The following is a 27,978-nucleotide window of genomic DNA, read 5'->3' on the forward strand; positions in this document are numbered from 1 at the left end:
CCACTACGGCGTGCCTCATAATCAGATTGTGGTTTTGGCACGTAAAACCCCATAATTTAGAAAGGTTGGGCATGTACTGATGGGTATCGCTGACAATGCTTTCAACCTGCTCATGTGCAAAAATTGTGAAGCTGTAGAGGACATTATAAAAGAGTGTCAACGCTTTGAGCTGGCCAAAAACCGCCGCATTGCAATGCCGTTCGCACTTTTGCCGAACACAGCTGCGAGATCCTCTTGTGACGACAGGGTAGGAATGCCACGACCATAATCATCAAATGACCTAACGCGAATAGTGCGGCGAGAACTTGAAGCCATGGCTCCTGCAGCCCTTTTCTCCCACCCTAGTGAGCCGAACAACTTGCCTACAGTGCCATTTGTGCAGGCAATAATCTGCAAAGAACTCGCTAATCTTGGAGTTCATTCTTTATGTGCTGTTGCCACTCTACAGCTGTCCAATGCTCCTTGTCCATCCACTGGTCAGCGGTATCCTGCACGCTTCTGAAATCCGGCCGAGTGGCGAACTGCAGACAATCGGCCCATATGTTTTGCCTGCTAGCGTATCGAACACGTTGCTCACCATGGTAATAACCGCACTGGCTCCTCCCTACGACGACCGTCATTCGCCACTTATCGCTCCGAACAGAGCCAGCGTCTGAAATCCGGCCGAGTGGCGAACTGCAGACAATCGGTCCATATGTTTTGCCTGCTAGCGTATCGAACACGTTGCTCACCATGGTAATAACCGCACTGGCTCCTCCCTACGACGACCGTCATTCGCCACTTATCGCTCCGAACAGAGCCAGCGTCGTTACCAGCTACCATTTGAACCAGAACAGCCAAAGATTGATGCTAGTGCCCCTTGGAATAGTCCCTCGTCGTCATTCCGACGTCACCAGTCCTGTTCACCACAGGCTCGTCATCCACCGTTCCTGATGCAGCCCCAACGATGGTCTCCAGTAAACTAAGCGATGTAGCTCCCGGAGGTGATGCTGCATTAACCACTCGAACGCAAAACCCTCTGATCACTTTGCCTACCAAAAAGAACTTGATGGACGTTGTAGTCGATGGTGTCAGTGTCCAGCACTCACTGACACTGGCGCGCACATATCCGTGATGAGTGCCCAATTGCGCCCACAGCTGAACAAAGTTCTCACACCTGCTACATCACGCATGCTCTGCGTCGCCGATGGAGGAGCGCCTACCATGCTTGGTATGTTCTCTGCTCGCATTGGCATTGCGGGGCGCCTGACCACTGTACAGTGGAATCTTGTTAAACCGTACCTGACGGGGACGGGAAGAAAGTACGTGCTAAGAAGCACTACAGCTTACCCGAAAATAACAAATATGCACTTACCTCCCTGTAGTATGAAACGCGTTTCGCAAGAAAACCAAGTAACTTCTTTATTTTGCGGAAATGGGCTGCAAAAACCGTCACTTTCGTTTGCCGCTTCAGCAGCCCCGCCGCCATAACTGCAGTTTCGAAGCCGTCCAAGTGAAAGGCCAATGTTTCCATTAACCCTCTGTTTTCAGGGAGCAGCGCATCACATCCAGTGCTCGCGCTGCTTCTCCAACTGACAGACACGGGCTATCTTCCAGCTCACCGTTCTTGTCATCCTCACCGTCGCTTGCGCTGCATAACTAGGTACTAAGAGAGTTAACAATGTCACTGTCGAACAAATCTTCACAAGTTTCGACATCATTGTAGACCATGGGTTCTCAAAGTAGGTTCCGCTGAACCCTGGGGTTCCGCAGGCCCCTGCTTGGGGTTCCGCGAGCCACTGATAAATTTTCCGTGGTCTCGCGCTCGCCAATTAAATGGCTAAAACGGAGAACAAGAGGTGTGCTCGATCCACAGAACTGCCATTACCCATGCCCGAGTGTCAAAAGCACACCACAGCGCGTAACGGCAGTGCGTGAACTGCGCAATAAATCCGCAAGCAGCTTGTAGCCACCCAACCTTTGAAAACAGGCAGCGCGCCTAAGCCTTCGCTCTTGAATCTCGGAGGCCGTAATTTACCAACATGCGCATTTCTCCCGTTTGTCGATAGGATAGGTGCCGATAGCGTGCGCAAAAAGAAATAATAATAATAATAAATGCGCGGAGCACCACAAATGCGCGCCGCGAATGAGCGAAAACGGCGATAGCGTCCAAAAACGAAGCTACGGTGGCTAGTAACGAAGTGGCGCAGTCCGCATCGCCACGGTCCTCAGCGGCAATCGTACGCGATACGTGACTGCCAGCAACGCCGGAATGCTTTGTGCTTATTTGTGCCCTCAAAGCCCTTATTGTTGCGTTAATCGCAGCGCGTAACACCGCGTTGGCGGCTAGCAGCGTGCTTCCATAAGTGCGTAGTCGCCATCTGTGATCGCTTCGATAGCCACCACAGTTTCGTCCGCAGCGTTTGCGGCAAACAGTAGTTTCGTTTTGACTCGGTGCGCGCGTCGGCTGCGTGCCTTCATAACTGCATAGTCGCCATCCATGATCGCGTCGATAGTGACTGCGGATTCGTCCATACTTGTTCCAGCAAATGGTAGTTTCGTTTTGACTTGGTGCGTGCGTCGGCTGCCTGCCTTCTGAACCGCAAGGTCGCCGTCTATGATCGCGTCGATAATGGCCGCGGTTTCGTCAGCAGCGGTTGCGGCAAGCAGTAGTTGCGCTTTGACTCAGTGCAAAAATGTCAAAGATTAAGAGCATCGGCTACATCACGATGGACGGACGATTTGTTGGTGACCAGCTCCCTAGCGAAAAAATAACCGGATGTGCGCGCGGTAGTGAAAAGCGTGTCTGCAGATGAAGACACGCACCGCGACCCCGCTGCTAGCCCTTAATCAGTGATGAGATGACAAGAATGTCAGCTTCCTCACTGCGTTTGTGCAAAATAGAAAAGATTTGCCGATGCATTCAGTAAATAAAAGCGTGTTGACGTAGTAAGCATTCAGTTATTGTTTTCTTGATACTCTGTATAATTCGACATTAGTTTAATTAGGACATTTTAATTTGGTTAATTCGGGGGGGGGGGGGGGGTCATGGTGCTTAGCAGGGTTCCCCGGAACGAACATGCTTGAGAACCCATGTATAGACATCGCAAAACGCCGAAAACGGAACTCTGTCACCGTCACCTTGTCGCTCCAAAAACTTTTGCAAGCAGCGCCTCGCCGTCGCTGTCATCAGCAGTTTCTTCATCCGCATCCACTTCGCTTGGGTTGATTTCTTGGGCGGGCATAATGAACTGTGCACACGCGAAACAGTTCTTCACAGTTGTCGCTTTTACTTGCTGCCAGAAATACGCCAGCAAATGGATCGTGCCCAGCATGTCGATGTTGCAAGTCTTCCTACTTTCCATTGCAAGAAGCATCCTGCGCAGCATGTTTTTCCAGTACAAGGGTTTGACAGACCAAATGACTCCTTGGTCCAAGGGCTGTGAAAGTACGGTTGTGTTCGCTGCCAGGAACTCCACCTTCATGGCAGAAAGGTTCTCCAGTTCCACGTGAGCCGGTGCGTTATCAATCACCATAACAATTTTTCTTCCGCTAGCAGTAAAGTGACGGTCTAGTAGGCGCACGTACTCCTGAAATAGCTTCGAGGTGATCCAGGCTTTGGTGTTGAACACGCCTGACCGAAGTCGACCACCCTTGAAGCATCTCGGCTTCGCCGCCTTGCCAATAATGAGGAGCGGCAGCTTTTCCGTCCCTGCCATGTTGGCTGCAAATGCGACCGATAGTCTGTCCTTCACTTGTTTTCCGCCTGTGCACGTTAAAAGTTAGAGTTCGGTTCGGCAACTTCTTAAAAAAAAGTGCCGATTCGTCCATGTTAAATATGTCTTCTGAGGAATACTCTCGCAAGGTATCTTGCAGCTTGCCGCTGGCCCAGTCCTCCGCGCCGCTTTTGTCTGCCGCTGCACCTTTGCCGAAAACAACCTTTGTGGTTAAGTTGTACCACGTCTTGAATCTAGCGAGCCAGCCACTGCTGCAAACAAAACTGTCGTGCAAGCAAAACTGTCGTGACCGATCTGTGTGGCAAAGCACAGCGCCTTTTCAGTGAGAAGGGGTCTTGTCACAGGCACGTTTACGTTAGCAAGAGAACTTTTGGAGGCCTATCACATAAAAGAGAGATGCACGAGTTGTATTAGTGTACGTCTGTTTTTCTGTTTGACAACGAGATGCTGCTGTTAAAAACGTCGCTGTAATCGCCTTAGACAACACTGACACACGCATGGGCATTTGTTGAATCCCTCTTGCTCTGCTGTAAGAATAAAACAGTTGAAGTTCAGCACCCAACCTATCGTTTTCTACTTTTCTTTCCAAGTCTTTCTTTTCCTGTTAGCGCAACCATGCTTTCCTCAGATGTCAACCAACTCGCCCAGCAACAAGCTCTATTCAACTACATTTCTAGTACATTGGGCCCTTTCTTTAGCATGTCTGCTTCAAGCTACATCAACCGTTTGTGTCATATTGTGCAGTCAGTGTGCCGGTCAAGGTTCACCGCCTTCTGCCTCCGAAAAGGACTCGTGCCAGCTGAGGTCGGTTCCCTTTTTGGTCCTTTCAAGCCGTCAACAGCTCGCGTAAAGCGCATTTGCAAGATTCTCCGCTCGGATTTGTGGAATCAAGTCAGACTCAGCTGGGACTTCTTTTGTGTTCTTTGCTATGCTTCGTACCCTGCCTGGATAGCTGAGCACCGTTGCAGGATTCTCAAACGTCAGGCATCCCACGCAACTGAATTTTTGTGGTTGGGTTACATTAGAGGACTGGGGGGACTCCACGTCCCGAATGACAAGAAGGTAGCACGAGAAGGGGGTCTGTTGGTGCCTGAAGACCATATCGCAATCCCGGAAAGTGTCACCCGTGTCCTAGACAAAGGGCCGAAGTATAGCCATTAACCGAGTATACCCGCCCATGAACTTTTGGCCTTAAATAGGCATCTATCAAAGAAAGCCACAAGTGAAGAGATGCCTTTTGGAAGGAGTTGATACCCTTAGTATAGGGCTGCGAACAAGGTGGGGACCGGCAAGACTGGCAAGTCCAGAGACCCTACAAGGACCGTCGTAACCTTTTCAAAGAAAATGGCCTTCAACTTCTACAGTCTGACAAGGAAGGTCACTTTGTGGTTTTCTCGGCAGGTGTGTATAATGACAAGGCACAACAAGCGGTAGCAAAGAACTTTGTTCAAGTAAAAGAAAAGGCACCAAGAGTCAAGAAACAAGCAATAGCAATTTGCAAAGAACTTAACCTTTCGACGTTAGTCAAGGCACTAGGTGACTGTAAAGGTGTTTCGTTAAGAGTGTTTTTACGGCAAAATCGCACAAGGAAGGAATTCCGTTACGTGCCATCGTAAGCGAGAAAGGTTCTTGGCAGCATTTAGTTAGCCAGTTTCTTTTAAATCATTTGAAGCCATTGCAAGTGGATGATCCTTTCAGGACTAAAAGCTCTACAGATGTAATTCAATTCCTAAAAGGAAACGCCTCTATTGCATACGTTTTTTCTGTAGACGTAGTAGATTTGTTTTACTCAGTGCCTCAACAGGAAATGTGTGCCTCCATTAGGAATTGTATTGACCGTAACGGCGCAGTAGCTTTTCAGAATCTAGTGGGCATGTCTATTGACAATTTTATGGTTTTGTTGGAATTTTATTTAAAGTCTCCTTTTATTGCTTTTAACGACGACCTGTATGTTCAGTGGCAAGGAATATGCATTGGTTCCTGCGTCGCACCTGTGCTCTGTGACATTTTCTTGGCGTCAATTGACCGCGACCTGCACTGTTCCTTTGACGATAGGTTCTACCCTAAGGCTAGATATGTTGATGAATTTTTAATTTGTTTGAAAGGCAACCATTATTTTACCGTTGATCAGTGTATTAACGAGGCCTTACGCGATTTTAGGCTCCATGGGAAGGGCATGCTATTTACACATGAACTCCCTTCCCATGGTAATCTTCAGTTTTTAGGTCTGATTTTAGTTCTTGACAAAAACCACGTCTGTTGGCAGTATAGCCCACATGTACAGAAGGAATTGCTGCTGTACGATTTGGCACATTCAAAGTTAGTAAAAAGAGCAGTAGCCACTCTTTGCCTTGAGTCTGCTCTCATGAATGAAGTCGTGCTCTCACGTGATGCACGCTAGCTTTGACAACCAATTGGCAAGGCTACAGACAGCCGGCTACCCGAGCTCGGTTGTAGGGACCGTCTCAAAAACATTGTTCCAGAAGGTGAAGGGCAAAAAGCATATGCCTAACCCTAACCAAAAAAGATGCAAGCCTGCAGTGGTGCCATATGTCCACAAACTTTCCCACAATTTGAAGAAAGTCGCAAATAGGTTTGGTGTACCTGTTGTTTTCTCAGCGCCACGCAAGTTGGCTGGACTGTGTCCGCACATTAGCCGCGTTGACAAAAGGTCAGGATGCCAGAAAAACCACACCAGACCTAACGTGAAAAGTGCGATTGGTGTTATATATGAGATACCGCTGAAATGTGGTAAGTCCTACGTGGGCCAAACAGGGAGATGTGTCAATGACCGGGCACGGGAGCATGAATTGTCAATCATGAACAAAGGTAATGCGCACTTACCTGCGCATTGCATGGTTTGCTTGGCCGGCTCATGTGAGCCACTACTGCGTGACATTAAGATAATTGGCAAGCGTGGTGATACATTAGCAAGAGAAATTTTGGAGGCCTATCACATAAAAGAGAGAGGCACAAGTTGTATTAGTGATACGTCTGTTTTTCTGTTTGACGAGATGCAGCTGTTAAAAACGTCACTGTAATCACCTTAGACCAGGGGTTCTCAAGCATGTTCGTTTCAGGGAACCCTGCTAAGCTCCATGAAGCGCCAAGGAACCCCCCCCCCCCCCTTCATTTAACCGAATTAAAATGTCCTAATTAACCGAATGTCGAATTACCCAAGGTATCAAGAAAACAATAAATGAATGCTTACTACGTCAACAGGCTTTTATTTACTGAATGAATTAGCAAATCTTGTTTCTATTTTGCACAAGAGCAGTGCGGCACCCGCCGCGGTGGCTCAGTTAGCAAAGGCGTTTCGTGGCTGAGCACAAGGTCACGGGATCGAATCCCGGCCGCGGCGGCCGCATTTCGATGGAGGCGAAATGCAAAAACTTTTGCCCGTGTACGCGCTTGCGTTGTAGTGCATATTAAAGAACCGCAGGTGGTCAAAATTAATCCGGAGCCCTCCACTACGGCGTACCTCACAGTCAGAGCTGGTTTTGGCACGTAAAACCCTAGAAAGAAGAAGAGCAGTGCGGAAGCTGAAGTTCTCGTCATCTCATGACTTATTTGAGCTAGCAGCGGCGAAGGCCTCGCGACATCCTTCGCAGCGCGGCCGCGGCGCGCGTCTTCATCCGCTTTTCACTACCGCGCGCACATCCCGATTATTTTTTCGCTAGTGAGCTGGTCGCCAACAAATTGCCCGCCCATCGCGATGTAGCCGGTGCTCTTCATCTTCGACAGCTTTGCACTGAGTCAAAGCGAAACTACTGCTTACCGCAACCGCTGCGGAGAAAACCGCGGCCGTTATCGACGAGATCATGGTCGGCGACCTTGCGCAAGTTCAGAAGGCAGGCGGCCGACGCACTCACCAAGTCAAAACAAAACTGCCCTTTGCTGCAACAAGTGCGCACGAAACCGCGGTCGCTATCGACGCGATCATGGATGGCGACTACGCCGCTGCGAAAGGCACGCAGCCGACGCGCGCACCGTCAAAACGAAACTACTATTTCCGCAACCGCTGCTGCGGACGAAACTGTGCTGGTTATCGACGCGATCATAGATCGCGATTACGCACTTATGAAGGCACGCGGCTAGCCGCCAACGCGGTGTTACGCGCGGCGATTAACGCAAGAATAAAGGCTTTGAGGACACAATTAGGCACGAAGAGTTCCGGCGTTGCTGTCAGTCACGTATAGCGTACGACTGCCGCTGAGGACCATACCAATGAGGACTGCATCGCTTCGTTTTTGGACGCTAACGCCGTTTTAGCTCTTTTGCGGCGCGCACTTGTGGTGCTCCGCGCATCAGTTTTTTTTTATTCCTCCGAAGTATAACATCAGTGCGCACGCTATCGGCACCTACCCTATCTACAAACGGGAGAAATGCGCACGGTGGTAAGTTAGAGCCTCCGAGATTTAGGCGCGCTGCCCTTTCTATGGCTGCCCGTTTTCGGAGATTGGGTGGCTACAAGCTGCTTGCGGATTTATTGCGCAGTTCGCGCGTTGCCGTTACGCACTGTAATGTGCTTTTTGACACTCGGGCATAGGTAATTGAGGTTCTGTGGATCAAGCGCACCTCGTGTTCGCCGTTTTCGCCACTTGGCGAGCGCGGGACCACGGAAAATTTATTAGTGGCTCGCGGAACCCCGAGCAGGGGCCTGCGGAACCCCCGGGTTCCGCGGAACCCACTTTGAGAACCCATGCCTTAGACGACACTGTCACACGCATGGGCATTTGTTGAATGCCTCTTGCTCTGCTGTAAGAATAAAATAGTTGAAGTTCAGTGCCCGACCTATCATTTCCTACTTTTCTTTCCAAGTCTTTCTTTTCCTGTTAGCACAACCATGCTTTCCTCACAAGTTTTTGCTCTCACATTTTCCAGCCAATGCACCAAAGCCTCCTCGACGTCTGGGTAACTTGAGCCCCTTAAACGGTAACACTTGAGGTTGGACGGTGCACCATTCAGCACCTTCTCTCGCGCTGTCCAAATACCACTGACAGTACTCAGTGGCAGCCCTTTTTCCCGGGCCAACAAGGACTTCTTTGCTCCACGTTGGATGGCATTGATTATCTCCAGTTTTTCTTTGATGCTCATCACACGATGCTTCACTTGCCTGTTCGAAATTGTCCGGTCCTGTCATAATCACACCGCATCCGCAGATCACTGTCGCGAAGTTCAGTCAGTCCTGTCACGATCACGCCACGTTCTCAAATCACTGTCGCAAAGTTCAGCACACGTCCTATACGGCTGGCAAACAAAACAACTGCGCACATGTGCGCACGTCCGCGGTTGCTCTGACTGCTCTCGCCAGCAACGGTGTCGTGCAGGATCTCGCGAGAGCACTCACAGACAACAGGATCTCGCTAGATCGCTCTGCCATGGCCTCCAAGTTTACTAATCCAAGATTGTGCGCAGCACGGCTTGGAGGCTAGGCTCCGCAATGGCCATGGAGATCTGTGCATAGACACGCAACGTGTAGCTCACGCCTGGTGCGCTCCGTGCAGAATTGGTTGGCCAAAGTAGCGCGAGACTGCAACTGAGGAGTATGATTGGCATTCGACAAGTGAATAGTACGCATTAACCGACAGGTACACAATGTACCGCTACGGCTTAAGCGGGTACCAAATGCATTAAAGGGTAGCCGAGTCGGGGATCCCTCTCAACTACATTTAATAAGAAACTACGGCTTAAACGGGTACGGTTTAACTGAGGTTCCACTGTATTGTTTGCCATTTTGGAACAATACCCCTATGACGTTATACTCAGTTTAGACTTTTTATTGTCCCATTCAGCCCTCTTTGACTGCGCGTCTAGTCTCATTCAGCTTGAACTGCCCCACGGTTGTTATAGTCCACCAGTGACACCACCACGGTTATGCTCTCCCGGGGATATCTGCCTGTCGCCTCAAGCCACTACGTACTTCACTGTATTATTGTTTCCATCTATTCCTGACGGATTCTATGTGCTATGTCCCACCGCTGACAAACTGCTTGAAAAGAATTTGGCCGTTCCCCATACCGTGCTCACTATCACAGGCAATTGGACTTCGCTTCCTCTCCTTAATTTTAACTGCTCGCATCAAATTGTTCCCAGAGGCATCTCTTTGGGCGACATCTTGCCTATCAACGATAGCAAGGTATTGGCTTTCTATGCCGAAATTCCATCGCCCTCTACAAGAACCCCTGATTCACCTGCTCTTGTCACAGACGATCTTAGCAAGATGATCATACCTGACCTTCTTCCTGCACAAGCTGTCGACCTCCGCCGTCTCTTGGAAACTTACTGCGACATTTTATACCTTTATGGCCGCCCGTTAGTCCAAACATCGGTGGTCACCCATCGTATTTACACTGGAGACGCCAATTCGATACACTGCCGGCCGTATTGTGTTTCACATGCTGAACGACAAGCGCTACGACAAGTTTACAAGATGTTGACTAAAGGCGTTATCGAGCCATCTTGCAGTCTGTGGGCGTCCCCTGTTGTCCTTGTCAAGAAGGACAGCAGTCGGCGCTTTTTTGTCGATTACCAACACCTCAACAAAATCCTGCGCAAAGATGTCTACCCCTTGCCGCGTATTGATGACGCTTTGGACTGCTTGCACAGAGCCGAGCCAAGTACTCTTCATCCATAGGCCTTCGATCAGGCTATTGGCAAATCTCGGTAGATGACATGGACCGTGATAAAACTGCCTTCGTCACACCTGACGACCTCTACCAATTCAAGGTTATGCCATTCGGCTTTTGTAATGCCCCGGCAACCTTCGAAAGAATGATGGACTCCTTACTTCGCAGCTTTAAATGGTCCACATGTCTGTGTTATCTAGACGATGTGATTGTCTTTTCACCAACTTTCGCAAGTCAACATGTCTATCGGCCATTCTTGCTGTTTTCCAACACACCGGCCTGCAATTAAACTTATCCAAGTGCCACTTTGGACGTCCTAATATTACTGTTCTTGGCCATCTCGTCAGTGCCACTGGAGTTCAACCCGGGCCTGACAAGACTCACGTTGTCCAGAACTTTCCTGTCCCGTCTTCCACCGCAGAGGTAAGAAGCTTTGTTGGACTCTGCTCCTACTTCCGTTGTTTCATCAAAAATTTCGCCGACACCGCTCGCCCACTCACCGTCTTACTTACGAAGGACGTTACTTGCACATGGGGCCTTGCTCAGGCCAAAGTCTTTTCCGCCCTCGTACGCTTGCTAATGGCTCCCCCATTACTGGCTCATTATGATCCATCGGCTCCCACTGAACCTCACACGGATGCCAGTGGCCATGGAATTGGGGCTGTACTCGTTCACTGGCAGCGTAACGAAGAGCACGTAATTGCATGCGCCAGCCGCCTCATGTCACCCGCCGAGGCCAACTTTTCAATTACTGAACAGGAGTGCCTGGCGTTAGTTTGGGCAGTAGCCAAGTTCCTACCCTACTTATACGACCGCACATTTTCCATAGTTACCGATTACCACGCCTTGTGCTGGTTCTCGTCACTTCAAGACCCCACTGGACTATTCGGTAGACAGGTGCTACGGCTCCAAGAGTATTCATTTGCTGTTTTATTCAAGTCAGGTAGCTTGCACAAGGATGCCGACTGCCTCTCCCATCATCCTGTCTACCACCCTGAATATGATGCACATGACAGCGACGCTTGCGTACAGGCCATTTCAGATCTGCATCACATTCCCACTGAACAACAGCGTGATGACTGCTTACATGTTCTCATCGATCGTCTCAATTCTGGACAGTCGGAGCCCACGCTGCACATGTTCGTACTCCGCGACGACGTTCTATACTGTTGCAGCTTATGCCCTGAAGGACCAGAATTTTTACTCGTTGTTCCTCGCCATCTCCGGACATCTGTTCTTGAGCAGTTGCATGACGCACCTGCTGCAGGCCACCTCCACATTTCTTGTACTTACGACCACGTACGGCGCCGCTTCATCTGGCTAGGCCTGTGTTGCTCTGTGCACTGCAGAAAACCTGCTGTGCTGCCCGCTGGATGCCTTCACCCCATCAATGTGCCCTCAGAACCATTCTTTCGCATTGGTCTTGATCGTCTCGGCCCTTTTCGAAATCTTGGCAATAAGTGGGTCGTCGCGATTGATTATGCAACCCGGTACGCAATCACGCGACCTTTGCCCACAAACTGTGCGCCCGAGGTGGCGGATTTCCTTTTACACCATGTCATCCTCCATCACGGCGCACCCCAACAGCTCACAAGAACGTGACAAGAACACGGCCACACGTTGTTGTCCCGAGTTGTTGAAGGCCTCCTTCGCTCCTGTTCTGCCAAGCACAAGCTTTCCGCCTCCTACCACCCCGCAGACAAATGGACTCATGGAGTGGCTGAATCGCATGTTGACAGAAATGCTGTTGATGTATGTTTCTGACGACCACAGTGATTGGGACAGCACGTTAGCCTTCGTGACCTTCGCCTATAATTCGTCCTGTCACTAGACCGCTGGCTTTTCACCATTTTACGTTCTGTTTGGTCGACCCTACTCCACCCTTTGACACACTGCTTCCTTCCTCGACGAACACTCCCACTGAATATGCCCAAAACGAAAACGTCATTGCCCGGGCTTACATGGCGTGCCAGATTGCCGGATCTCAGCTCACTGAGTCTCAAGCTGCGCAGAAGATCCGGTACGACAGCCGACATCACGACGTTCGATTTCCTCCTGGCTCCATTGTCCTCCTATGGACACCATGTCGCCGCATTGGCTTGTCTGTAAAGCTGATGCCGCGCTGCTTTTGCGTCAGCTTGGCGATGTGAACTACGAGATCGCTCCACTGGATGCGTCCCCACTGACATTGTGCATGTGTCTCGGCTGAAGCCTTACTTTGCCACGAGTTCTCGTGCCTTCTAGTTAGCGCTGAGATGGCACCTTTACACGCGGGGGTTATGTTACGGCGCAACCGAGAGTGGCGCCAGTCAGAAGAAAACAATTTAACATGTAGAAGTGGACTAGGCCTCGGCAGCCATCTTGTTTATGTATCGTTCTCTCTTGTAAACAGTGTAAATACATCTTTATATGTGACTTGCGCATTGTAACAATATCGTGATTGCCATATTGACGCGACAGTCGTGTCTTCCCTGGTTGGGCTCCATGTTGGACAACTGGAATGCTTGCCGAACGTATAATGGTGTTGTGTATGGCAATCAAATTTTTTTTCGCTCTCTGATTGCACCCTCAAAAAAAGGCACAGCAATGAAATGTACAGCTTCGTTGTGTCACAGAAACATTTACCCAGTACCATGTAATACGCAGTCAACACCAAAGAAAGATAGTCCAAGTCATACCACCATTTTTTGTCACAAAATGCTTATCAGACGCAATTACCCCAGGCTTATAAAGCAGTGAAGATGGCAAGCATTGACCTCCTCCTGAAAGTTAATGGCAAGCTGCAGGGCAGCAAACATTTAAACCTTGTTGCAATTGGAAAGCATTCATATTTCAGTAAGCCCACACTGGTCAACGAATATAGTCCTAAGATCAAGATACTGTAAATGTTCCTGAGAATGAAAATCATGCAAGATAAGGAAATTCCACAACCAAGGATTCCTTGGCAGAATAATGATTGTAAATCTTTTCAGAAAAAAATTAAGGCAAAGCCTGGAGACCTTTATGGTAATACCCTATGGCCAAAATGTTTTTATTTTATTTAAACAAACAAATCTCAAGGTAAGCATATCCAAAGAAGCAAGACAAGGAAGGCAGTTTTGGAGAACTTTCTATCTGAAATAAATTTATTTACTCATGAACTGAAAGTGTTCAGTAAAATATGGAGGCCAAAAGGTCAGCAAACCCTTGATTTTTTGTTGGTTAGTGATTAAGAAAACACATTTGAAGATCATGTGAATGCTCTTTTCGAGTATGTATCTGGTGCAATACGTTATTAAAATTCTTTTTTTTTTTTTACACTACGAAGCAATCGCAGAACAAAAACAACTCAACCACAAGTGCATGTCCAGTGAGCCCTATCGGTCACGCGAGGACATACCGTGGCGCCGTCTGCCACCAGCGCCCAAATGACAAGTTGGATCACATGTGTAGTGTCTGTTTTGGTGGTGCTGGGCACTCTTTGGTCACATCTGATGGCAAGAAATGCAAATCTCCAGCGCTGTTGTCTCTTGATGCCATATTATCAGTGTCAAAACTCGGGGAGTACCCGTGACATTGGGCATGCCACGAAATAGTCATGTATATTGGTCTGTTGTGGTGAAGGAACTAAAGGCAGCTTTGCACTTCAAAATAACACATTGGAACCTTGTTCATGCGTACCTGGCGGGTATGCGGCATGACGACACACTAACCAAGAAAAGGGACAGAGAGGTTTTTTTTTTAGTTACAACCATGTTGAGGGAACAGGCAGGTGTCTGAACGGCGCCATCTGTCTGCAGACTGAGCTGACTACAACTTTGTTTGGGCTTCATCGTTTTGCCAGCAAGAGTGCTGCAGTGTTGGGGGGGTCATCATTTCCTGTCGTCTGCTACCCCAGCCCATCATGCGAAAAGTGTAATGCCTTGTATCTGCACAAAAATGCATAATTTGTGAAGTTAAGACATGTAAATGTACATGATTGGTAGCTTTATAGCAATAAGGAACAATTGGAAAAAAAAAAATTTATCTGAGATAATACCCATAGTGATACTAGGGTTCCATAGAAAATGCATGGAAAAGTGTAGTCGGGGTGGGCCAGCTTAAATTTGCAGGTGGGCCAACTTGAAATTTGGGTATGGGCAAATTTGAAATTTGGGGGTGGGCCAACTGAAATTTGAGGGTATGCTTACACATGCTTAGACAACTCCAGTGGAGTTTCTGCATACTTTTAAACATAATTTTGGTCACGAACAATCATTATCACATTATTTTAGCCGTCATGTTTCAGACATTAATATATATCCCGTCAGGAAATGTCTGTACATTCGTGCATTTGTGTTCCTTGAATTTTCGCCCCAGCATGCCGTGTTAGCATTCAGTACACTGGGTGGACACTACTCGGCATAAATAAAAGATTAGGATATAGTTACTTGCTAGATAATCTAGATTAAAATAACGAATATTAAAAGTAATTTACGTGGTTAGTAGCAATGTGCGTACTTGGCATGCATGCTCTCCATGAACGTCACTGCAGTTGGCAAGCCGTGGTTTCTCACCTTATGTGCGCTTGAAAAACTTTGCATTAGCCGGATGGTTTTGCATTTGTACCAAAGTTGAGCACTTTGGTACAAAGTTGCGCACCAAAATTGAGTCTCTACAGTGGACTTTCACGAGTTGCGAATCACATTAAGTCTGAGTTAGCGCTACTAAGCTTAGGTATTTAAGAGGATATACCTAAGCTTGCTTCCCAAAGGCTCGCCAGATGCTTAGACTGGTACGCAGGCATATATGGGACAATTTACTAGCAATTCTTTTACGCACGCATGTTTGAGGAGCCCCGTGCGCTGCACCAGCTGCTGTCGTTGACCCCCCAATGATCCGCGCCATCTGCCGACAGACGTAAACCACGACAGAAAAAGTCGTCGGCACGGCAGCCTTGTTCAGACACCTGTCTCTGTTCTTCCACCGTGGTTACAACCATACAAGGCAAACAAACAATGGAGCCAGAGAAAGCATAAGGGAAATTAATGGTTTTATTATTATTATTATTAGAAGCTGTAAATAGTAACAAAATGGGAAATAAAAGTGGACAAAAAGATGACTTGCCACAGGGGGGAGCCAAACCTACATCTTCCACTTTACGCGTTCGGTGCTTTACCATTACCACGGTGGCCAGCCTCCTGTCAACTGTCTTGGGTATTTGTGTGTGTATGTACGCGTACAAGATAAGCCCTGGGAATGTTAGCCAGCATCACCCATAACCATGGCAGCAGGTGTGGAACATCCTTTTAGTGGCAGGCATGGCTTAGTACATTAACCTGGGAAAAGGCATCTGGCCAATAAACACTATTATGATACCTCATGGCTCGAAGGCTGCCAAAGTCAGGGCCCTTCTACACGTACACAAGCACCCAAGAAAGTTGATGGGAGGACAGCCACTGTGGTAGCTTAAAGGGACACTAAAGGCAAATATAAAGTCAAGCTAAAGTGATAGATTAATGCTCAAGAATGTCTAAAGCATCAATATTATCGTGAACACAGCTTTAGCAATCAAGAAATTGAGGTAAATGTTGGATGTATTTAAGACTCTGCCAAGACGTTCAAGTGCTAGGCCGATGACGTAGGCACTCTTCATTATAATTCTGTCAGTAGTACTCAACCGCTCGTAATAAAGAGATCATTGCATTGCGTTACAAGACAGAAGAAAATGGTACTTGTCTACTTCTGTTCGATTCTTAGAAACAAGACCTTTTTAAGATTATATCCTTGACAAAGGCGCGAATGGTTGAAAGGTTTCATTATCGCGTAGTGCTGCACTGGTTTTGTTGGCCCACATAACTCGCAAAAACTGCACGTAGCAGAGAATGCAAGGTCTATGCGATGAAGCAGGACGCCCGAACGGTCCACGCCGCTTGACCAAGAGCAGATGCTGCGGCAAATCGAACGCTCTGTCTTGGCTCGGTTTCTCTATGGCTGCGCATTTGTGTTTTGGGCGCAAAAAATAGCACAGTCTGTCGGGCGCTGTTCTACTCACCGACAGCAGTAAAGGGCAGTGGTGGAGCATGCAACATCTCCACTCCCACTCCCCGATTTGAATCGTGCTAAAGGTATGGCGAACCCTTCAGACGCGATGTTCTGTTAAACTAAATCTTTTCTTGGCTTGAAACAAACACTGTGAGGTTTCTGTAATAGTATTTTAACAGTCCACCTTGACTTAATATTTGCCTTTAGTGTTCGTTTAATGGTATAAAGCACCGCGCAGTTGGGTTCAGCTCCCACCTCTATGCGTTCTGTGACTTTGTCTGATTGCTTCATATGGTTGTAATACACTAAATGGTTTTGTACACACTATGTGGTGAGTTCAAATTTCTGTCTCTCTACGTGCACCGTCAACAAAGTACAGAATGTGATGTCACAGTAAATGTTAGTTTAAGATATGCACTAGAAGTTTTTTTTATTTTTATGTATTATGTTTATTTAAATTTTTTGGCCTTTGGAATATTTGGAATTTTTTGGAATAATTCCAGCTTTTTCGTACAACCATGCAATAGAAAACAGGAAATACCAAACTGCATTTAAAAACTTTAGTAAAGAGCCCAGTGGCAGAGTGGGCGATGTATCCACTCTGAGCTTTCCCTGATGTGTGTATGTGTATAAGGATCTACTGAGCTAGAACCTGTGCCGCTTCTTTGAAACGCAGTAACTGCTGCTGCGTGGTGCCAGTCCAGGAAAATTTGTGTGCAGCGTGCCACCTTTTAATCGTACACCATCCTTTTGCTGGGACGTTTTTTGTATGCATGCGGGTTTGTCGGCAAACTGCACCAGCATTTCGTGCAAGCATGCGTCTTTTGGTGCCCGTGCCACTCCTTGTTGCGCACATGATGCACGATTGTGGTGCATGACTTCTTGAGCCAACACAGTGGCTAAGGGCTGCTTTCGTTTTTGCTAGCAGAGCACACTTGCATTGGCTCCACTCAAAGATGTGGCATAGAATGGTGATGCCTTTTGGTTATCGCTTATTAAAAGTGTGCCATATGCCTCCAATGCCACTACACACTATGCCACATACGCTGCTTGGGAGATAGGTGAAGATGCTTATTGCAATACGTTTGGCTATAATTGGGTCAATCAGGTGCTCCTTTCAGTGGCTTTGTGGCGCAGGCATGAAAAAACAGATGCTTGCACGAAATGCTGTTGCAGTCTGCCTCTGCATTTCCAATGCTTATCAGTATAGGCATCACTACTCCCATGCCATATCTGGAATCATTGGTGGATCAGTCTCTGCACTTTCTGAAAAGGCAGAATGTCTTATCTGGTACAGTGCAGCGTCAGCTACACCGCGAGTCAAGGCGGTACAGTTAGCTACTATGCGACAAAAAATGATCACGGTGCACAATAACCAGTAGGTTTACGAGGAGCCACTATGGCTTAAGCGGTCAGACAATGCGTTAGGCTCTATGGCAACTGAGCAACTATCTTTTAAGTGGATACTTATTAAACAGGTTCTTTTTGTTCCCTATATTGAGTCTAGTGAATATAAACTGAAAACATCGGGCATAATCACACGCACAGAATAAGTCTTGCATTCATAATTTTGAGGTAGCATTCTCGATAAATATGGTAGTTTTATATCCAACTTTGCAGTGAAATCTGGTTTGCTTTGTTGGATTTTACCAGCACAGTATTCAGTTGATCTCGTAAAAGGTGTTCTAAAAAAAAAAGGTGTACATTTTTAAAGAAGATATGTTGTCGTAATACATTTTGTTGGAATAAACGTACTAGTGGGGAAAAAAAACACATCAAAGAGAGGATGACAGAACACACTCTAGACTTTTGAGTGGTGGTTTCTTTTGCATGTAGCAAATATATACTATGGAGAACAGAATGGATATCTAATGAAAGTAAGCTGTTTTCTTAAGAGGCATATCAATCAGGTGGCAGTTAGTAAAGCTGCTGTGTGCTATGGTAACAGAAATGACATGGTTGTTATCAGTTATTTTGCATATACTAAGAGTTCATGCCTTTTGCATTGTAAGCAGTGTGCCAATTTGTTTCAAGTTTAATTGAGTGTCTTGTAAAATTCTTATTTAAGTTGCCAACATTTAAAATTTTAGTACAAATCTCCAGATTTTTCTTAATTCTGATGTCAGCAAAGTTGTTTCTTGCTTAAAAATTGCTTTTTACTAGAAAGTTTGTTTGTGTGCAACTGATATGTGCTGTGCCAGAAAGGTATAGAGTTCTTTCCTAGCCTATCCATCACCTGCCTACCATTAACCAGTGACCTCATGCACTGTACAAAAGGGCATAAATGTATACGGTGTTCTGACTTTGAAACAAAAGGGCAAGGTCCTGTCTCGGTTCTTGTGTAGTGGCATTAGAAGTACCACATTCGTCAACATAGCTATTATGGATGGTTGTGTATGCACTGTTGCTTAAAAGCAGAATCCTTTGGCTGAAGCCAGAATGAGTGGCTTCACATATAGGCATATACACAAACGCCTATACCTGTATGGGTGCGCATGCGCTTTCAAACGTTTATTAAGCAAAAAAGGAATCGAAGGTCTCCTGCCAATGCATCAGGCCTTTTGGAAAGAGGGAAGAGGAATGTTTACAATGGATTATTAGAACTACTGTGAACATTTTCTTTTCTACGGGCACTAAATAAAAAAAAAAATCACAGGAGAAGCCATATGCTGTTTTAAATTGTTGCATTCAAGGGGGCTTTGTGGTGCTCTATGTTGTATAGCCTGCACTAGGCTAACTGATACATGTGTCAACAGTTTATGATTAGTGAATACTACCTGTGATTTTTTTGATGTGTAGAAGAACCTTTATAAACAAACTTGATGCCAAGAAGCCATGCTCCATTTATTGCGAGTTTTGAACAGGTCACATTAAGGGAAGGTATAACTAGTTATTTCTCCCACGTTCAAGGAATTGTTCCACTGTGCTGTAGTATCGGGGTCGGCAGCCCTCTAATAGAACAAAATAAACTAAACACAAAATTGGTGTCATACCAAGGTATATGTAAACTGGTAGCAAAGCTTCTATAGAAGCCCACATGTCTAGAAAATGGCAACGTGTTGCAACAGTCTCCATCTGTGTGTTGAGGGGACAACTTCTATCAAGCGTAAAAATTAAGAATAAAGTATGACGTCAGGCCAGAAGTGGAAGTTGGTCGTGATCTTATGCTTCTTGGCGTGATCGCTTAGTTTCCTTTAAGATGCGGCATTTCGGACACTGCATGAAGTGTTATTTTTCTTCTCTGAGCTTGTCTCAGCTTACGCGCAACCATGTTTTCAAACTTGTTTTGTATTTTCCTTAAGAATGTGAGGGAATAGGATGGGGATGAATTACAGTGCCAGAGAGGTTTAAAGAGACAGATCACATTTATTTGCCTACAATTGACAGCACCAAATTATTAACTTCAGTGGATGCTACGGCCAACACACAGTCACGAAATAGCAATCTTTGCAAAAGCCATTCACGGAATCAATAAAGTGCTTACAGTTCTTTTAGCTTTTGCGATCTGAGCTTTATTTAAGAAATCATGTTAAAATGGTAACTTTTGAGCTGAGTATTTAATTTTGGAAAAAGAGTGAAATAAGTGGCAGCCAAATCTGACGTGTAGGGTAGAAACCATGTTTTTTTTTTTCCGGCGAGAAACTTGTGTGTGCGGAGTGATATATGACAAGGTGCATTGTCATCGTGTAGCATCCAGCTCCTCGTGTGCCCCAGATCGGGCCGATTTCCCCCGAACGGCCTCCCTCAGACGCCGTCAAAATTGACAGCAAAGCTCGCTGTTGCTCGTCACGCCATTTGGGAAGAATTCCCAATGCACAATTCCGTGAATAGTAAAAAAAGGCGATGAGCATGCACCTTGTCAAGCTGCGGACATGCTTAGCCTTTTCAATCATTAAGACATGAGCTTTTTCACTGTGACGACTGTTGCTTCGTCTCAACGTCTTACCCTACTGATGATCCTCAGTGTGAAAGACAGGTCATTCATCAGCTTTCACCTGACAGCGAAATATTGGTTCAGTTCGCTTCCGGTTCAGCTGAAAATAATGGTTCAGCTCTGGTTTTCTATTCAGTTCCAGTTCGGTCTGACACCGTGGTTGTGGCCCCACAGTAGACAGCTGACTCATAATTTATGCTCGCTTATTTATTTTTTCTGATTCATTGCATCCCCTTAAGTATATCCTCACTGTTTTACTTGTGTTTGTGTTATTTTAGGAGAATTTTCCAGTGATGAAGGTCTGAGGACAAGAGCTAGGACACCAGATGAAGCAGACTCTTTGGACAACAGCAATAAATGTAAGCTTTTTATTTTCTTTAAATCAAGCCCCAAAAGGCCAATGCTTCCTTTTGCAGTCCAATAAAGAGATGTTATAAAGGAGCCGGGCTAGACCAATCATCTGCCATATTAAAATTCCATCTACGCTTTGTCCTGCAAGAAAACATAAAATTGCACATAATAACAAAGAAAATTGCAGTTAATGTCTGAAGTTTTCAGGCATTAACATTAATGTGAGACGTTAATGTCTCAAGTTTTCACGGCAAACCACAAATTTATGACATTGCGGACGCTAAAGGATTGGACCAAAGAATACAAAAGCTGCCAAAACTCTGCTGCTCTGGGAGCATCTGCAGGCACTGGAATTTGTTGCTGGCAACAAGGAAGAGAAATAATTTATAAAAACAATAATGAGACTATGGCTGTGCAGCCTTGACTGTCGGCTTTATCATCAGACGCCCAATGACGAGGCAAGTGTGGATGCCGACAAAACAAACATTTAGAAGCCGCTGAGTAACCGCGCTCCAACAGGGTGCTGTTTCCTATGTTTGATCATGGTGCTGCCATCATGAAATATATTTACATTTTCTCACTTACTACCCTTCATAATTGAATTTTTGCGTTTACCCTTTATATCTCGCCAAGAGTGGTATATTTCGTGTTTAGCTAGTCATCTACCGTTTTAGGCAATGTATTTTTAAGTGTTGTGTAAATAGTATAGTACCTGACTTCGGAAGCGGGATTTCCTTCCCGATGTTCCAGTCTGCAAGCATGCATTGTTTGTTGAGTGACTGCTGGAAAAATTTTTGAAAGAATAAGCGATGAGTACAGAATAGGGCTTCTTAAAAACAACATAACACAGACAAAAGAAGAGATAAAAGGAAATGCACAAGACATGCACTGTCATAAGGGAACACGTGTGTGTGTGTGTGTGTGTGTGTGTGTGTGTGTGTGTGTGTGTGTGTGTGTGTGTGTGTGTGTGTGTGTGTGTGTGTGTGTGTGTGTGTGTGTGTGTGTGTGCACACGCACGTACTTGCCTGCTACAGTATAGTTCAGGTGTTCACTTGCTGGAGATGCAGCACTTTGCCCCCACCCGTTAGCAAATAGCTTTCCTCCCCGTCTTTTTAAAATTTTTTACGTAGACAATTGGAATCAGGATTGCTGCTTTCATGTGTTTCATAGCTGCCACTATCTCTTTGACAGAAGTGACATTGCTGTGGTCTACATGCAGTAATTTATTATTATTTCAGGCTGTTTGAACTGGTGTAAACTTTTTTTATTGTAATATGAATGAATGATTTTAAATGTGAATACAAACTTGAATGTAAAAACATACAAGCTTACCTGCATTCAGCTTAATCTTCTGACTGTGAATGTTCATAAATGTCTTACTTTGTTTCTTTTCCTTCTTTTGTGTTCTTGTGTATTTCTTTTAAAAAGAATGTTGGCAATGACAACGTCGCTAAGAGCTCATTGGTGTCTTCCCAGCTTCTGAAGGGGCGCCATGGAAACGAGTGGGGATATACAGCAAAGATTCGTCAGACGGGTCCTTGGTGTCATCAACCACCTCCACTGCTGCCAGCAGGGCTGCATTTTTTGCAGGCTCCTCATTGCGATCATCAGGCATGGCCACTTCATCCCTGGCCAAGGAGAAGGCAGAAGGAGAGTCGGAGGGTGCACCTTCGGCTCCACCAGCGGACGACATTGTCGACGTCTGATTGGATGCTGGTCAAGTCATGTCTGTTTCCCTTTTGTGTTTGGGTGTGTCTGTGTCACTAATGTGTGTCTCCTGTCTAATGAGCTTGATGTGTCTCACCAAGTTGAGAGTGCATGTACAGTACTTGGGTGGTTTGTTTCATGGAGCTGGCGAGTTACTTCATGTATTCTTTTTACCATGCTGTTGCAATAACTATTAAATCAGACATTCTTTACCTGTGGAACAGTGTGACAAAAGTTTTATTGTTTTATACATTGAATGTAGAGGCACTCTTCTTAGTGTAGTCATATTTTTGCCAGTGTTAAAGAAAATGTTCGGGAATTTGAGCTGCAACTTTTATGAAATTACTTAAGCCTGTCTTTGCATAAAAGTAGCTTGTGAAAAGTTGTACATATGACCGGAACCCCCCTTACGCAGCATTCGGTAGTGTTGTGTAGAAATCTGCTCATGTAGAAGAACCAATAGGGAAAATGTGTTTGCTTTCGTGTGTGTGTGTGTGTGTGTGTGTGTGTGTGTGTGTGTGTGTGTGTGTGTGTGTGTGTGTGTGTGTGTGTGTGTGTGTGTGTGTGTGTGTGTGTGTGTGTGTGTGTGTGTGTGTGTGTGTGTGTGCTGTGCGTGGTGCGTGCGTGCGTGCGTGCGTGTGAGTTATGGGTCCTGGGGCCAGTGCCTCTGCTCAATATGACACAAAGTCATGATTGTAGAATACCAGTGATTTTATTCCTCCTCTCTTGTAGGTGGTTGCGAGCTTGTGTCAAAGGTTTGTAGCCGTGGTCAAGGGGGCTGAGTGCTTTTATAGAGGTGTTTAGGGGCTCTATTCTTGCCATTCAGAAAGCATCTCTGTTACACCAGTTGCCTAGCATTTGAACATTGCTGTTAAGCTTAGCAGCTTTGAGCATTGTGGAAGTAAAATGGGTACCATTCCATAACACTAGCTTTTTAGCATGCGTGTTGTGTGTTAAACTGCACTGTATTACAGGGGTTTATGTTTTTACTGAGCTGCTGGAATTGTGTGGCACATAACTGATAGCCTGCCCAAATTTTGAGGCAGGCATGAAGCTAACTTGTTTGTGTTTAACACAACAAGCATATTACTATTATTATTATTATTATTGCAAGTAACATTTGGTTCTCGTTTGGTTTAGTTTGATATAGTTATAGGGCTGTTCGTAATAAGTTTTCTGTTGTTTTCTGACATGTCCAAGCAGCCTAAGGGATAAGCAAAGGAGTGTACAGTCAGACCTCAATTTAAAACAAATTTCTATCTTGTGAACTTTTTTTTCGTTCCCCTACTCTTTGGAAAACCATGCATCATTTGTCACAATTTAACAAAGTAATTTTTGCATTGCATTTTTTTATTAAGCCTTTGCATATAACATGCATATTTTGGCAACCTCCGGAGGGACCCACTTGGAAGTGGCAGGTGCACTGCTGTGCCACTTGCCAGTCTGGCAGCTTGTCAACACTGACATTGAATGTGTTCCATTAATGCTCATGGGCACACACTGGAACACATGAGCAGCAAGGGCATGAGCCTCTACTTTCCTGAGTACTTATTTACTGAGGTAGTTTTTTAACCGTAATCACAAAATGTGACCAGAGCTAAGTGATAACATAGTAAATGGAACATGGGAACATCTTGCTTCTGTTTCATATGGGGCTGTGCTGTTATCACGCCTTTTTTAATCTCTACTGTAGCGATAAATAAAATTTTAAACTTGATGATTGCCTCTCACATTCTAACAGCTTGCCCCCTCGGGGTATACCAGGCAGTAAGTGCAGTACCAGGCTGTACTAGCTTAAGGTGATTTTATCATGCTTTCTGTTCATTGAGTGTCATCGCATTCAAGGCTTCCTCATGGCACCTGCTCGCACACCAATTACAATGCAAACAGTAAAATAATAGCCCACACAAAAATTCATCAAGTTCAATGTTGGGACAGTGAAATGTGGATATGGTGTTCGACGTGCGGAAGCTACATTATAGAGAATGTCCTTTGTGCAGGAACTACAGAAGGGTGGCCCTTAGCTTTACAAGTAATCAAATACCATTTCCATCTACAAAACAAATAACTAGTTCTGATTTAATGGGCACAAAGTAAGTCGGTTTCATACCTACAGCACTTTGTTTCCATCAAGATGCCGTTTTTGAGACGCTACAGTGTTAATGGTCATTTCATGCTCTGATTAGCATGCATCATGCTAACATGCTCTGCATGGTGGCATGCTTTTTTGCTTAGTTTAATGTAATGGGCTCGATAAGGTTCAAAATATCTTGCTGCATCATAAGCACCATGAATGAATAACAATCAAAATGAAGAGGTATTATTTTTTTTGTGCCTTACTTCTTCACATGGCTAAACATCTATAGTTTGAACACCTAAATTGTATGATAATCACCCTAGTTGTCATGTAAATTCTTTTAAGATGTTATTTCTCTGCATGCTAGCCAACAGGTGTGTTGCAGCAACATAAGTACTAAATTGCACTGCTACAACATCTAAACTTCAGTTTAATTAAATTTTTTATTTGATAAAGTTTTTGGTTACAAGTACAACTTCATTTAGTCTAAGTCCAAATGTATAAAGGAGAAGCCATGTTTGCTATACCCTAGTTGGCCGTATAAGGAAGTGTTTCAGAGATTGAAATTTCTCCCACCAGGTAACCTCAGATGAGAAGAGAGTAATGGATAGGGTCTTGTCTACCAAATACCACTCCACACACTGTAGGAACAAATGTCAGCTTGTTCACACCTGCAAATGTGGTGAAAATATCAGATTGGCTGGGTGGAGTTTGGTGGGTATTTGCAAGCTTGCATCTTTTTGTCAAGGTTCATTGCCGGCTCACTTTTTTTCATCTGCATGTTTAGAGCTCAGTTTGTGTGTTTATGTGAGTGACTGTAAATACGCTTTTGCTGCATGAAGACCCTCTTGAATTTAGCTGTGAGTTTCTTGACAGTCCTTCGCCGTGTGTGAAAAAGTGCAATAGGGCATTTAATAAAAACACTCAATACATCAACTTGCCTTTCCTTTCTCTTCTACTAGTTTTAGCCTCAATTCCTGAGTCGTAGTTTATTTGAATGAGTACTTTAAGTGTTATTTCAAATATTATTTAAGTCTAGGTTGCGTAGTTCTGTGTACATATACAGCTGACCTGCCAGTGTCACAACTGCACCAAATACATTCCTGTAGTATGCCCTAACGGGGAACACCTAGGACTCTATATAGGCAGCGTAGATGGTGGAGCGTGGCAATCCTGTCCACATATGCTTGCATCCAGCATTGTGACTGTGTGTACAACTGCATGTATGTGTGTGTGTCTGTGTGTGTGTGTGTGTGTGTGCATGTGCGTGCACGCACCATGCTTATACACCATAGGAACTTTATTTTCTGGCACATTTCTTTTGTTTCTCTCGTTTCCTGTGCTTTTACTTTGCAGTCGTTACTCACTGTGTACCTTGATCACATTTTTTGTCTGCTATATGACAACAATATTGAATGCCTGTTGTACGCTTGTAGCGTCTTTTGCGCAAGTAGTCAACAGCCTTTTGTGTGTGTGTGTGTGTGTGTGTGTGTGTGTGTGTGTGTGTGTGTGTGTGTGTGTGTGTGTGTGTGTGTGTGTGTGTGTGTGTGTGTGTGTGTGTGTGTGTGTGTGTGTGTGTGTGTGTGTGTGTGTGTGTGAATTTTCTTTGAGGCATTACCAAGTGGTGTGTGCTTTCCATCTATGCTCTTGTACATTCTTTATTTGTCAAAGCCTTGCCACTGCTTAATTCTGTCTACTTAAAGCTTATATCATGCATAGGCTAATTGCTAGTAAGCATACTTCATTTTTATGTAGTCAGTTCTTCTGAATAACTTAAATGAATTACATCGTTATGTTTTTGACCTTGCTCAGCTTTCATGATAAAGGGCACAGTTTTGCATAGCTGGTGCATTTGGCTTTGGTTCTTTTTCCCGTAAACATTTGTTTTTCTGTGCCTCAAATGTTGGGTGACAATTTTATCAACACAGGAGAGGTTCATTGAAGGCTTATACTTAACTTCAAGCTTAGAAGTTTGACATTATTTTTGTTTTGTTTTTTCTTGGCTGCTTGACATTTCAATGTATTGTGAAGTCTTTGTGTATTAGCTTCTGTGCTGCCAAAACCAGTTCCATTTTCTGAGCGGAAAGGGATTGTGCATAGCTTTGGCTTTGTTGTTGCTTCAGAAAAAAGAAAACGTTATCGCAGTTTTACTGCTATTAATTTGTACTATTGTTGGGTTGTTTTGACCTGTTGGCCACTTTTGGTTGTGGATGCTCATGTGAAGTGTACACTGTACTTGAATACAAAAGCAGTTATTTGAACAGGCTGCAGACTCTTCCACGGTAGTCGGCGTCGGTACGAGTCAACTGCTGTCGTGTTAGCCCTCTCCTGTGCATTACATTCCCAGTCGTGTTGTGATAGCTCTTGTGATTCTCTTGAAGGCAAAGCTGTGTGGATCAAAGCAATGCTTCTTTTTTTTTTTTTTTTTTTTTTTTTCATTGCTGCTTTCAGTTGTGATTGAAACTTGCTGCTCGAAGTTTTTTTTTTTTTTTTTTTCTGAGCTTATGGATGTGGTGATGGGGCACAATTTTTTTTTCTTCCCTTTTTATCAGAAAAATGGCTTTGTTCCAAGCCAGAGAACTTTCTTATATGTAGGTGTATGTTTCACTAATTTCATTTAGGATCCCATGAAGCATTCTGGTGCATACCATAAATGGTCGTTTTTTGTTGTAGTTATATGCTGCAGCAACGCAATTTCTAGGTTGCTATTTCCCCCCCCCCCTCCCCTGTCTTGTTTTTTGGTGCTTGATATTACAAAGCATGGAGCTTGTAGGTTTATTTCAATGTTTTTTTAACTGCATAAGTGCTAGAGTATGAACTCCTGATTAGGTTTCCCTGCATGTGCTTGATAGTGTGTACACTCTCATGACTGCTTATGATTTTGAATTGGAGTAGCTGTTTCACGCCCATCCAAGGTAGCAGTGGTCTCATTTATCCATGTTTTCAATACATCAGCAAAGAAAAATGTATGTGAATCATGTGAAGTGGTAAACATGCTTCTTGAAATGCTCTGGAGTGCTAGTTTTTGCTGAGTTCTTATTGGTGCTTTTTATGAAGACAGTTCCAAACTTGGTGGGAGGAAATGTCTTTCACTGTATTGCAAAACTTATGCAATTTTGTATGTCTGCCTTTTATATTCATACAGACTCTCTGTAAAATATGGACAGATGATAGTATGTTTCCAGAGGACCCTGTACCCAGTAACTCTTTTCTGCTCCTTTTTATTGTTTGATGCCCATGAAACTTTGGTTTGGTGCTTTGGTTGTATGTTAAGAAACCTTTTCCAGCCCAAGTGTTATGTATAATGAAATAAAACAGAAAAAAGAATGTTTATTGATGCTTTGTTCAGTGATTATTTGTCTCAAGGCTTTAAGTCACTCTCGCTGAGTTTACATATGGGTTTCACATTTGGTGCCATATAGTGGTAGCCAATTATTATAGACTTCGCATGATCTTCACTCCGAACCTCTTGTATATGCTAACAGTTATGTAGATGTCGAGTATTGCTCAGCGGTTCCATTCCTGTGTGCTAGGGGGGATAGAATGCAGGAACTCCACCTA

The 27,978-nt window shown here is 45.0% G+C and overlaps 1 protein-coding gene across 7 annotated transcripts in view; it reads left to right on the forward strand.

The window, feature by feature from the left end:
• Positions 1-27,750, forward strand: part of LOC119432631 (F-actin-uncapping protein LRRC16A-like) — a 183,150-nt gene extending 155,400 nt beyond the window's left edge. For all 7 annotated transcript variants that reach the window (XM_049670990.1, XM_049670996.1, XM_049671012.1 and 4 more), the window contains 2 exons: positions 20,561-20,641; positions 22,110-27,750. In XM_049670990.1, the coding sequence (XP_049526947.1) occupies positions 20,561-20,641; positions 22,110-22,339 (311 nt within the window). In that variant the 3' untranslated portion in view covers positions 22,340-27,750. The remainder of the gene's footprint in view (positions 1-20,560; positions 20,642-22,109) is intronic.
• Positions 27,751-27,978: the final 228 nt, after the last annotated feature.

The sequence above is a fragment of the Dermacentor silvarum genome, chromosome 1 (assembly GCF_013339745.2).
Source record: "Dermacentor silvarum isolate Dsil-2018 chromosome 1, BIME_Dsil_1.4, whole genome shotgun sequence".
NCBI classification, from domain to species: Eukaryota; Metazoa; Arthropoda; class Arachnida; order Ixodida; family Ixodidae; genus Dermacentor; species Dermacentor silvarum.